At 38.0% G+C, this 13,542-nt stretch overlaps 1 protein-coding gene across 1 annotated transcript; it reads left to right on the top strand.

Moving 5' to 3' along the window:
* Positions 1-46: 46 nt before the first annotated feature.
* RRH (retinal pigment epithelium-derived rhodopsin homolog) lies at positions 47-13,489 on the top strand. The gene is made up of 7 exons (XM_023924732.2): positions 47-2,633; positions 5,976-6,166; positions 7,732-7,831; positions 8,507-8,660; positions 9,024-9,192; positions 11,256-11,434; positions 12,341-13,489. Exons 1-7 carry the CDS (start codon positions 2,528-2,530, stop codon positions 12,468-12,470), a joined length of 1,029 nt encoding a protein of 342 aa, XP_023780500.1. The 5' UTR covers positions 47-2,527; the 3' UTR covers positions 12,471-13,489.
* Positions 13,490-13,542: the final 53 nt, after the last annotated feature.

Here is a 13,542-nt window from a genome sequence, read left to right as displayed (position 1 = left end):
CTATAGAGTGAAACCTCTCTAACCAACAGTTTAAGTCTAGTAAAAATCTCTGCGACTTTTCTCTGTGACAGACTAGGGGAAAGAAGGAAGTTATTAATTTGTTTTCCTTGGGGTTTGATCCACTTGCGTCTGTTTGGGAGAAGATTAAAGGGACATTTTGCCTTATAGAGTGCTCCAGCAGTGAAGGGCATAGGAAATGTGGGAGGGGTTTGGTTTGGGGTGGGTTTGTAGCGGGCTGACTGCTGGAAATAGGAAGAGGGTTGGGGTTGGTTTTGCTTTCCAATTTATTTTTAACGCACAAGGTACGTACATTTCTCTACTCACATCATTCATGTGTTTTTTACATATTTTACATATAACAGAAAGCAGCATGGTAAACCTCACATTGCATTGCCCCACATATCTATAGAGATACAAGCAAATTGAAGAATGGATTTAAATAGATGTTACATTTTGCTACTGATCTGGGACAAGTGGGAAGGAAAAACATCACTTGATTTTATAAAGTGCCTGTCTGACACCTGTAAAGCTATGTTATTGAAGGATAAAAATAGCCTGAGGTTTTGGATTTTATATTCTTATACCTGTATTAATAAGCAATGTGGTAGGACATATTTTACCTGGCTTAGAAGCTGTGGATTTTTTTTTATACTTCAATATTTAATTTCCTGTTTGATCTTTTTGGCTTTATTTTATGAACTACAACGTTCCAGAAAAAAAATACTTTTGATGATGTTTGCCTTTAGTTTTGACCTTTCTCTGTCAATTCTAGTTGCTGTAAAATTAATCAAATTTGAGAAAAGACAGATACAATTGGTACCTAGGATAGACTGAATGTATTAGAAAGTTATATTTAAATCAGCAAGTATAAAATTTCTTTTGTTAATTGCTACTATACATCTGGAATCCTATCTGAGTAAAAATTTCTGAGACATTCAATATTGTAAGCTCTGACTTCTGTGGAATCTGCAAGATCTGAGGTGCTTTTGAAAATCTTGCCAAAGTGTCAGAGGAGGAAAGCAAACCTAAAACTATTGCCATGTCTTTATCTTTCAGGGCAGAACAATGTTGCGTGAGGGAAGTAGCTTCATTGCCAAACAGATCATCTTTCCTTTCAGAACCCTCCCACCCTGTTCCTGCCTAATCTCTTCTGACAGGAAAAATACTGTAATAATACAAATGCCCTGAGAGCTTTGAGTGTAGATGTGGGGCATTGAAGAAAACATTTGTTCTTAGGACTGTGATGTGAAATCATGTGTGATCATAATGATGGCTAAATGCTGCAACTGCACAAGTTTCTATAAAAATTTTCATACCTTTAGGTTCAAAAGAAAGATGCAGGATGTTTCTTTTGGAGAACTGAGGAGTGGAAGGGAACACTCTATGAATATTTCAGAGGTTAGAGAAGAGACAGCTCTTCAGGTATACTTTCTATGGGATGACTGCATTTCTGTGTCTCTGCACCCTTACCACTGCTCAGAAGGCCCAGCCCCAGCCTGGGACCTGCCTGACCTACCTGTGAACCACACACAAGTGAAGAACCACTGGTGCTCATCTTTGTCACTTTTACACCCAATATGAATACTGACTGAAGGCAAAAACTGTGTGAGGCAGGACTGAAGGAGGGCAGCTGCTTTCTGGTACTGGCTATCAGAAATTCACTGGGTATTATTGCAGCTATCGTTATGCATGGTTTCTTAAAGTCTTTGCTTTGGTGTGCTGATCATTGTAGGGAAGAAAACATGAGCTTTTGCTGCTCAAGTCTTTGAAAAATGCCCAGTAAGATGCTTTGGAAAATTTGCCCAAAGTAAGCTTTTGTGTATTGTGTTTAGGAGAGTGAAGCACATCCAACAACCATTTGCTATAGACCAGGCTATTTTAGAAACATAGCGACTGAGTTTTCTGAAAGTCATGTTTTGCTTAGGAGAATACTGGAATGTGTTTTTCTTGTGTCTGTCAGAGAGTTTAAATCAAACAAAGAACCTCAAAGGAGTAAGTCTTTAAAGATTTGAAGGGATGTGCTTTAGAGTAAATGTATCCTGTTTTTAAGGAAACTGACATTTGTCTCTTCGTGTTGTACTGCAGGTTTTTGTGCTTTGCGTGATGATGGGAATTAGTTCCAAGCCAGGCTGATGATTGATTGAACTGAGTCAACTTTTGTTGAGGTTTCCAAAGCATTGCACAAGAGGTTTGAGGGGAGAAAGTTTGGGGGCATGTGACCGTTAATCTCATTAGCAGTAAGACTGAAGTTTAAGCATACTGTTCAAAATTCACTCTGTTCTGTGCTGCTCTTTGTTTTAATTAACAATCTCCTGCATAGATTGGGAGCGTAAACTTCTTTCCCCTTTAGTCCAATTAAATCATGCTTGGAAGCTGTCAATGGTGGGGGGAACTCCTCCCTACCCCCCTTCTTTTAATTTTTCAGTGAGTCTGTTGAATAATGAAAGAATTTGCCTGACAGGGTTTTGTAGTGTTTCCTCTTCTTGATGAATTATTGCAGAGGATAGACGACAGTCTTTTGTCGAAAATGCATTGGAATGACTCATCCAATTCCTCAGAAAGTGACAATGAAGCTCATTCAGCCTTCACACAGACTGAGCACAACATAGTTGCTGCTTACTTAATAACAGCAGGTATGGGCATTGGCAAATTGTTGCGTAACTTTTTAAAATAGAGCTTGTAGATCTGAATGCTCATTTCGTACAGCAACCGTGATGGTATTTCATTTTGTATTGGGCAGCTGTCTGATGGCTTTTCTCCATGTTTACTGACAAGTTAGCAATCAGCTGCCTGACTGAAATATGCAGAAACATCTGAAGTGTGCAGAATCTAAGTTTTCTGCTCTATATTTGAAGGCAGCATTGTGTCTCAAAAAATACATTTTGTTGATATGTAATTATAGAAGAGAGTGAGAATTAGTTTCTGCCAGCTTGCAAAAGAGATAAAAATAGAGCATAGCTGTCACATCTTGCATTTTTCTGTGATGTGCTCAAAGCTGTCTTGAGATTTCTCCTGGGCCACATGTTTGTAGTAATATATGTGTAGTCTGAGCATGTGAGCGGGTGTCTGTTAGGGGGATGTAAGGGGAAGGGTTGGAATGTGACTTAGAGGGAGGGAGCTGGTCATTAATCAGAGAAGAGCAGATTCCAGTTGCAGCTGTATTTTTCACCAATGACATGTGTTAGAATCTAAGTCACATCATGTTTGTTCCCTGTGACTGCAGTGGTCTTTGGCTAATCTTGAATGATTATACAATTGTTTTTATTCTCTCCTTAAAAACTTTCTTATTGTATAACCACAATTTCTTCAGTAGTACTTTTCTGAAGCAGTGAGTGCCATAATAATGAAATATCCACCTAACCAAAACTGAAGCCTACTGTGTTTAAAAACAGGCCTTCTAGACCTTTATTATGGAAAATCAAATCAGTTTAGTCATTATTCATTGACTATACCATAAATTTTCCCATGTTGTAGTTAGGTTTTAAAATACTTTAAATTATTAATGTATTTTACATTTACATATCACTGATGGTTGCAGTTTATTTAGCATACATGTCTGAAAGTGGTGAGTATCAAATTGCTGTTCTGGAAAAGTGGCTATGTTTGGATCCAATAATTTATTTAAGATCTTTGGAGAAATTAATAGAACAGCTACACAGAGCAGTAGGCTTCTTAAGAAGCTGTAAATAGATAAATAATGGTCAAGTATTGGAAGTAGATATACCTCTTATACTTTCATTAAAATTGATTATGTAGTATGTGACAAGGTGATATTTTCTGGTAGTTTTGACCAGCTGATGTTCAGGATCAAAGCTGTCATTGGTGATCATAGGTTATCAATGGAATTAGCCAGAATCAACCCAGCTCTTCTTTCTTTAATCTTGCATGGAAATTAAATCACTTGTGAGAAAAAAAAGTTGGATTACTTTGTGGTTTTAGGTTTTTTTCATTTTTTATTTCTAATTATAGTTGGGGGAGTCTAATAAATCTTTACTTTCTTAATGAGAAATGTTTTTGACAATTAAGTCCATAAAATACTTGAAAGCATGATTGATTGCTTTGCAAAAGCCTTACCACAGCAAATTTCACATCTGGAAGACTTAAGCCTTGTTAATAAGTATAAGAATAAGAATGAAGTCTGGGTACAGTGTTTGTCATTATGCTTCCCTTTAAAAGATTTAGGTGTTTCTTTCTTGTTTTCTGAGAAGGAAATAATTGTTAAGCATTTCCCATGTCAGAGTATTCATATCTGTAATTACAACAGGGATACTCAGGCTGCAGCAAGCTATGCTGTGTTTTTCTGCTAATAGTGGTGAAATACTCTGGTATTTTAAAATGCCAGCTGGAAAGGTAAATTACATGTTGTACATGTACCTGATTTTTTTTTTTTTTTTTTTTACTTTGATGCTACTACCTCACATTACCATGTCTCACCCTAGACTATGTCTCTCAGCACCATATCTACACCTTCCAAGGGGTGGCAACTCAACCAGTTTGTTGGGCAGCCTGTTCCAGTGCTTGATAAGCCTTACTGTGAAGAAATTTTTCCTAATATCCAAAAGTACTCTTCCCTGGTGCAACTTGAGGCCATTTCCTCTCACCCTATTGCTTGTTCCTTGGGAAAAGAGACCAACTCCCACCTGGCTTCACCCTCCTTTCAGGTGGTTGTAGAGAACGATAAGGTCACCTTAACCCTCCTTTTCTCCAGGCTGAACCAACCTGGCTCCCTCAGCTGCTCCTCAACAGATTTGTGCTCCAGCACTTTGACCAGCTTCAATGCTCTTTTAATAGATTCTGCTTAACTGCTGCCTGAGAAACTTCATTCATCTGCTTGACCTGTTCCTCAGAAATAGAGAAGAGAGAATTTCTTGTGTCCACATGTTTTTTTCTCACTTTATTCAAGATGGAATCCATCTTCTATTTTGTTCTTCAAAACATTCTTTTTTTTTGCTCTACTATTAGTTTATTTTAGTGATAGTGACATTTTTAATGAATATAGATTCCACTTTTTCATCTTTTTTTTGTTGTTTCCCCTCTCCCCCCACCTTACTTTTAAGACTGGACACTGAATTATGAAATTTAAGTGTGTCTAGAAGGATCTTTTCTTCACTCTGAGGGTATAAGTTTGCAGTCCTGTTGTATGTCAGATTTCATTATTGGTAGCTGTAATATCTGTTAAACCATGCCTCCTAAGAAGCCTTTATTATTAAACTTGTAAATCTCCTTTGCTCCCTCTCTCCCAAGAGAAGACATGCTGTCTGTCAACAGGAGAGCTGACAGAACTGTCACTGCAAGTGTTTTTTTTTACTATGGTTTTCATTTCAGATCCTCAGCTTCTTGTTTATTTAAATTTTAGGGGTGCACAGGAACAGTGCCATTCCTGAAACGTGTGAGTAGATGAATATAGTAGAAGATGCCATCTGTGTGGCCAAAAGATGTCTCCAACAGGAGACCTGCCCCTGAGAACAGACATGTTTGGTGGTGTTAAAAGAGAGAAAGCTGAGGGTTAATTATCATTTTACCTCATTTGATTTTAAAATTACTGAATCTCAGGGTTTGGCAGGGGCCTTCTGCTAGATCAGGTGCATAAGCTTATTTTCCAACACTTTTTTTTTTGTTGGTCACCAACCTGCATTCTTCTTTACCATGGAGGTCAGCACTGTACTTTGTGGCCAGAGTGTTTCGAGTGCAATCCTAGATGCATTTGAATTTCTGCGATGCTTGTTCTCATTGCATCAAAAGTCTTGGGTTTGGCAAATTCTCCACTGTTGGCGCTTACTGAATCCGTCTGAAGGTTGCTTGGAAAAGCTTTTTTCTCCTTTTCTATGGTGTCTGTCCTCTTTGGAAAATTGTACTTGACTGAAAAGAAGTATTTTTTGGGACTTACATATTAAAATAGACTTAATTTTCTTCTGCATGTGTATTACTGACTGGTATGTACCTTTTGTAAAGTTTTCATTTTTCTGTTTTTACAGGTGTGATAAGCATTTTCAGTAACATTGTTGTGTTAGGCATCTTTGTTAAGTACAAGGAGCTTCGGACAGCAACCAATGCAATTATTATCAACTTGGCTTTTACTGATATTGGTGTTAGTGGCATTGGTTACCCCATGTCTGCTGCCTCAGACCTGCATGGAAGCTGGAAATTTGGATATACTGGATGCCAGGTATTGCAATTCTGTTAGAGAGAAAGTTTTCAGCACTTAAAAGCAAACTGAGAAATAAGTAATGTTATTTTAAGAGGTAAGGTGGAGATGCAGAATGATCCAGAACTCTGGACCTGAAGCTGATGTTCTGTGATGTCAGCAATTTCTGGAGACAGTATTTTGTGTGAATTTCACTTTAATGTTTTCAGATTGTAAATACAAGCTTAAAGTGTAATCTTATATTTGTCAACTCGACATTTTAAAATAGCTTTAAGAAGGCTTATAAAATCAAATCCTGAAATAGAGATGGTTATAGTAGCAGAGGCACATTTGATGATTTTGCTGATAGCTAAAAAGCTTTGATTGTGACTACTGTGTTGATGGTGAGCTTGACAGATCTCGGTGAGTTGTGCTTGGCAAATGCATGTTCCCTTTGGATGGGACCTAATAGGATATCCAAAATGAACACCTCTAAGGCTTTTGGTCTCCATTAAAGATTTAGCCTACCTTTAAGAGCTGTCTGTTAAGAATAGACTGACTGAAAAACGTATACTTCCATAGCAGAGATAGTGGCCTTTGCTCCCTGTGTATTGTGATTTTAGTTTGCGTTATTGATAGACTGTTGGGCTTAAGTGCCCAGGAATACAAGTAGTGATGTGAAGGCATATACTGAAAATGTGTCATAAGGCAAAAATTTTGGACATTATATTTTATATAATGGATGCTTATCACAATCTGACTTCACTTGCCTCAGTAGACAGTACCTTCAAGCTCAAAATTCAGTCATTGTTTGGCAGGAAGGCTCACTTTTAATATCTTTGGGTTTGGATTGACTTGTGGTGTGTTCAGGTTAATGAGAGATCTCACTGATTGGAGAGTTAAGACCACTTGAAGCAGAACTCATGTCAACCTAAACCAAATGAATCCTGTGATCTGAGATGTCTGAATGCCATGTGTTTCTGTTATAACTGCTGGTGCCGTGTGCTCTGGCTCAGAGCTCTGTATTACTGGGGTGACAGTGGTAACACAGCCCTCCCAGTCATCCTTCTGGTCAGGATTCCCATGGGATGATGGGGCAGATGCATTTGGAGCATGCTGGGATTGCTCTGTGAAAAAGATCTGACTCACAAAAATGGAGCCTGAGGGGGTAAATCAGTGGGCCATATAGGTGAAATCATCACAACAGATGAAAGAGTGATAATTCAGAACCTCACAACTGCTAAAGCTGTAACTCTTTCTGTTGGACCAAATGCTCCTCAGGTTTCCATAATATGTATTGAAAACATGAAATAAACACCTCCAAATTTCTGAATCTCAAAATTTTCTTATTGAAGGACAGTGTTTCTTTGATTTTGAGACTGCTGTCTTTAGGATTTCTAATGTGCACACAAGCAGGTGCTTTTGAAATGTTTACTTTTTAATGAGCCACCTTCAAATTTCCTGTACCGCATTAAGACCTTCAAGACCTTGCTTATGGAAGAGAACTCTGGCTGAATTGTGTTGACTCAGTACACAGGTTTATGCTTGTATCTTTGAAAGATTTCTCAGACATTATTTTCTTGCTTTAATGTGTGTTTTAATTTCAGATCTATGCTGCCTTAAATATCTTTTTCGGGATGGCGAGTATTGGTTTGCTGACTGTTGTTGCTGTTGATCGTTACCTGACCATCTGCAGGCCTGACATAGGTACTGACTTAGGGTCAAAACTCAGTCACCATTGGGAGGAATAAAATTCTGATTTGATTATATTGCTTTCTCATGAATGACTCCATAGTTGCAGTGCTGGGTGGAACTTGAACCTACAGTACCTGGTTAAGTAAGTTATTTAGTTGGCATACTGCTCATAAAAGTGAAAAAATAATCATTAGGCTGTTACTCTGCTTATAAATTATGTTTCTATGGCCATTTTCAGTCTTTAGAGGGCCACATCCATACAGAGAAGCACACAAAAAGCCTCTGTCAGTGTGAGGTTTTGACCTCTGTCAAGCAGGTGTGTGCCTCTATTGTTAACACCACCCTGGGTGTTTTTCTCTCCTCTGTTAAAGCTGTAACAGTTAACTCCTGCCCTGCAATTTTCCAAGGATGCACTTGAATGCAATGTTGCATAATAAGCTTTTGGCCTGGGGATGGGGTCAGGTATTGCCTGTATGCTGAGTTGGAAAGGGTGATGGTGTTCAAGTGGCTTTGAGATGTCAGTCAGCAGAATGAAACAGGTATGCTACAGTGTTTGGGACTAGGAGCCTTGGGAAAGGTCTTTATTAGCTCGATATGTGCTTGCTGGAAGCCACTTGTCACTCCAGTTTGGCACTGGAAAGAAGCAGCAGATGAGAGCTGTTTGTGACTGTCTGTGCTTGTCTGCAGGAAGAAGAATGACCACCCGTAGCTATGCCACTCTCATCCTTGCTGCTTGGATAAATGCAGTTTTCTGGTCTTCCATGCCTACTGCAGGCTGGGCCAGCTACGCTCCAGACCCCACTGGAGCAACGTGCACAGTAAACTGGAGGAAAAACGATGCGTAAGATTCCCCCTCATGCTTTATTTTAACTTGCTGGCTCACTGAGGTCTAAGATTGTTTAATTCACCCCTGTAGGAGCATAACTTCTTTCTGAAGTATGAAGCAGAATTTTTAACAATAATTTAAAGCAATAACAATAACATGGAGCAAGTCTAGGAAAAAAACCCCATAGGAGTTGAGATATGCTTCAAACTTCAATGCTTGTAGTTTCTAAAAAAAAAAAAAGTAGCTAAAGAAAATTTTCCTTATTATTTCAGAGCTTCTTACAAAATGTCCTAATCAAAGCAAAATACCAAATTCTTTGGTAACTTTTCCTGGATGGCTATTTGTAAGTTACTCTGTTTTGTTTTTCTGTCTTATCAGGTCCTTTATTTCCTACACAATGAGTGTAATTGCTGTTAATTTTGTTGTGCCCTTAACAGTCATGTTTTACTGTTATTACAATGTTTCCCGGACAATGAAACAATATGCCAGCAGTAACTGCCTGGAGAGCATTAACATAGATTGGTCTGACCAAGTAGATGTGACAAAGGTAAAGTAGTAAATGTTTTGTTTTAAGCATGTTCTTTGTTTTAAAGTCCTATTGTCAAAGGAATGGTGCAGCCTTTTAAGCATTTTGGTTTCATACATTCCCCCTTTCCTTTTATACTAAATATTAGCTGGTACTGAGCATTGGTAAAAACTCTTAGCTTGACTTATCACACTAGATTCTTTATCTTTGGTCTAGTACCCTTTCCAGATGAATAGCTACTTTGAAGGCTGGGAGCATTGTGAATTTTCCTGGCCTCTCTCCTCTGTCATTACATAGAAATGCACCTCCAAGGTGCCCTAGGAGGACTTTTACTCTGTGTCTGCAGAGTCCTTAGGCTTCCTGCTTGGTTCACAGATGTGTCTGGTCTGAAATGGTTTGGTAAGTCTCAACTGAACTTGTGGCCTAGGAATGAGAGTGCATTTCCAGCTCCCAAGATGTGTAATTCCAATCCCTTGTTCTTTTCAGTCTATTGAGCTTATCTCTTATGTAAGCAGTAGAAAATGTGAGTTATGGCATGAAATGATATATACTGCCCTGGAAGGCTGACATTCTTTTAATGTATAAAAGTCCTTGAGAAATCTTGAAGTTCACCAGCTCCTTTGATTTTGTGTAAAGATGTGATTTATGGTTGGGCATGATGAAAAAGTGTGAGAGAATTGGACAGAAGAGTATGTACCTATGTTTTTGAATTACTTATCAGGGCAAACAGCATTCCTTGGAAAACTTTCTCATTGCTAAGTTCTGAAGAATAGTATTTCTACCTTAAAAGAGTTGAGTGTTTTACTTTTGTGAAGAACTTTAAGAATACTTGAAGCTGAGGATTCAGTTAAAAATTTAGACTCATGTTTGTGAAGAAAATGCATTTTTCCTATTTTTCAGTTGAAGATACTAAGTTTAATAAAAAGGAAAAAAAACTCTTTGGAGTTGAGCAAAGAGAAAAAAATTAATGCTTTGGAGTTAAGCAATATCCTTCTTTAGAACTGGACTGCTATCTGCTTTTTGCAAATTAGCATCCTCTAAGATTTCTATACACCAAACTTCTAAATGAAAGGGCTCTTTCTTACTTTTTGGTATTGTGTTTGTATTTAAACTGGGATCTTCTGTGAGAGTCACTCCTTGTGTATGATTATGCTCTAGAGCAGCTCATTCAGAGTAGCAGTTTACATCTTGTTTTTGATTTTGTTGATCTCTGAAAGACTAATTAGGGGCGTAGGTGAGCAGCACTAGGGAATCCTGTGTGTACACAGTCCTGCAGTTGTTGTTGGTTTTCTAGCGGTTTATTTTGTCCTCTTGATTCATTTGAGATTTCCATTCCAGTTTCCACTATTGATTCATGTCCCTGACAAAATCCAGAAAAGTCTGTCTCTGTTGATACCTCCTACCTTCTACTACCCTCAGTTTGTCACTCTCCAGGTCTGGCTGTGGCATGGCATGTCCTGGGATGTGAGCCCCAACTTGCCCAGGTTGTTCTCTCTGCAGGCAGGTAGAGAAGACGTGACAGCTCAGATACCTCCTCTGTACTTGAACATGTCTTTAATGCTTTATTAAACCAGGCAGACACTTCTGGGTTCCTTAACTATATGTCCTAGAACATTTACTTTCTTTTATTTAATGGTACCATACTTAAGCCTTATGAAACATGTTTATTAACAGCCTAATTAAATATTTGGCTTACATTTTTGTCTCTGTTCATATTTGTTGTTTGTAAGAGCATCACAGAGTGACTTGTTACGGGGGTCACAGTTCATGTGTGAGGTCCTCTCTGGTAATTTAAACTCCTGATGGGCAAATTTAACATAATGATCAGTGCTGATTTTGAAGGAATGTTGTATGTAATGAAATGACACCATGCCAAACACATGGCAGTGAGGTGTGCTAGTAAATCCCCAAAGTGAGATTTCTGAGTAAACTGTCAGAATGTGTCAGGTGTGCTTGTTTATATATTATTTCATTCAGGATACGTCTGTTTTCACCTGGTGCATGTGCTTTTGTTATGAGGTTTTGTTGTGAGGTCTTCATCTTGAGGTAATACTGGTTATGTACCTGTTCCTCTTGTTTTACAGATGTCTGTTGTGATGATTATAATGTTCTTGGTGGCATGGTCTCCATATTCTATTGTGTGTTTGTGGTCTTCCTTTGGAGACCCAAAGAAAATTTCTCCTGCGATGGCCATCATAGCTCCTCTCTTTGCAAAATCTTCCACATTCTATAATCCCTGCATTTATGTCATTGCAAACAAAAAGTAAGTGTTCTGAAATTAGTAGCAGTCTATTTCATGATTTTAGCATATCATCTGAGTATAGGAGGATCACCTGTAAAATATGGCAAACTGATTAGTGAAGAGCAAAAGGTACACCACTGTTAACTTGCTGAAGATGACCTTTTGGCCAGGAAGGCCTAAAATAAATTGTTATGATTATCATCAGAATATCCTGAATTGGTACATATTTTTGAGAACATATAAATGTAGCATTTGAAAGTCTCATTTGTGTTTCCTCAAGGGGAGTCAGTATGGAATTTAGATTGCATCAGTAATAGCCTGGTTTTAATGACTGTGGCCAAAGTGTGTTTGTCTTAGTGATGGGTAACTTGTGTAGATTTTCTTATTTGCTTTTGGATGTATCATATTCTGATGGATTAGGATGGATTGACCTCTTTCATTAAAGTAAATAGGTTAAGCCTATTCTGATTTGAGCAAGCATAACAAATGCTCTGATCAAGCCAGTGCCTCTGACTGAGGACTGTGTTTTGCAAAGAGGCATTCTTCCTGTCTCTGCTACCAGCCTTCAAGCAGAGCCTGTGATCTCTGCCTAGGCAAACATACCTGAGCCTGCTGGGACAATGGAAAAACATCTGTGTTTTTTCCCCATTTTGTAAGTTCATCTTTGTTGTGGCTGTATACTCTTCTGGGATAAACAAAAGCTGCTGTGATCCCTATTTAAGAAATGAAATTAGGTTTACACTCTTTTACTTGGAAGTAAAAAACACCCAGGTCCTTTTCAATTCCAAGTACATGTTTTTTTATTAAGTTCATTCTATTAAAATTGAAAACTGTTGTAATAGTTAAGACCATCTTAACCAATTTTTTCCCTTCTATTTGGTTCTCCAGCTAATGATCTTTCTGTTTTCCCTATCTTGCCCTTTGCAGGTTTCGGAGGGCAATCCTGGCAATGGTGCGATGTCAGACAAGACAAGAGATAACCATAAACAATGCTTTGCCCATGAGTGTATCTCAAAGTGCACTGACATCGCAGAACTCCAGTCATTTGCCTGCATAAGTTACATGGAAAGGAGTGAAATCTGGGTTCAAGTTAATGAATCTTTTGGACAATTTATTTTTGAATAATAATCTTTCCCAGCTAGCTGTTTTGTGTTAGTCACAGTAATCTTTTTAGAGAAGTTAAGAAGACAAAACCTGCCAAGACTTTAGTTTTTGAGAGTGAGGTTTATGGTCCAGTATTTCTGTCACGAATGAAAAATGGTAGCAGAGTGGCCACTGTGACTCTTACAGAGTTAGACAAGGTGACAGAGGGGCTAGGAAAGACCGAAGCACGAAGTTCTTAGGTTCAGTAACCCCAGATTTTTCATATGTATTAATTCCTTTCATGAAGTACTTTCCACCAGCTTCCCTTGGAAGTTTTCCAGACTTCAAATATTTTGGGTATTCCCTATGGCTCTATATGTCCATACCAAGTGTTCATGTTGATATGCTTTGCAAAGTTCTATTTCTGTGAATATGTTAGGGTGTCAAAATATCTACACTGACCCCATAGAATTTTTTATTAGGATTTAGGATTTTAAAGGCATTTCAGCATATTTAAAGTATTTTAAAAATTTGACTGGCAGAACCAAATTAATTTGTAGTAAGGACAACTTTTGTTTTGTAAGTAGATGTTTCTAGTGGTTGTGACTGCACAGCAAATCCTGAAAATGTGACAAAATGTACCCTAAAGCTTCACACTTGTGAGGCACATAAAACTGAGTAAATATTTATGGTAATATCTCATCACTTCTAAGTCAATGTTATGTTTATATAGGTCTGGTGTTTAATTTTAAAGAAATACCTTTGTCAGTATGAGCAATGGATTTTTTCAGGGTGAAAAAGATGATTGTATAGATTTAGCTTCAACTATTATGTGTGTGCTCATATGCAGTTTGGCTTTGCAGTGTAAAATTTATTTAAAGTCTATATGTATTTTTGGCAAAACCCTGTTTTTACGGGATTTTTTAAAAGCTCTGGAATCTAGGCTTCCTATTAATTTTCCATTTTCAGTATTAAAGAAAATGCCATGCAATATCCTCATGGTGTACTAGATTTCCTTCAGGAACCTTGGAACGCTTTATAGGCAG

Source organism: Cyanistes caeruleus, chromosome 5 (genome assembly GCF_971803275.1).
Source record: "Cyanistes caeruleus chromosome 5, bCyaCae1.hap1.1, whole genome shotgun sequence".
NCBI lineage: Eukaryota > Metazoa > Chordata > Aves > Passeriformes > Paridae > Cyanistes > Cyanistes caeruleus.
Note: the sequence above shows the minus strand (reverse complement) of the source record. Positions and strands in the feature narration are given on the sequence as shown.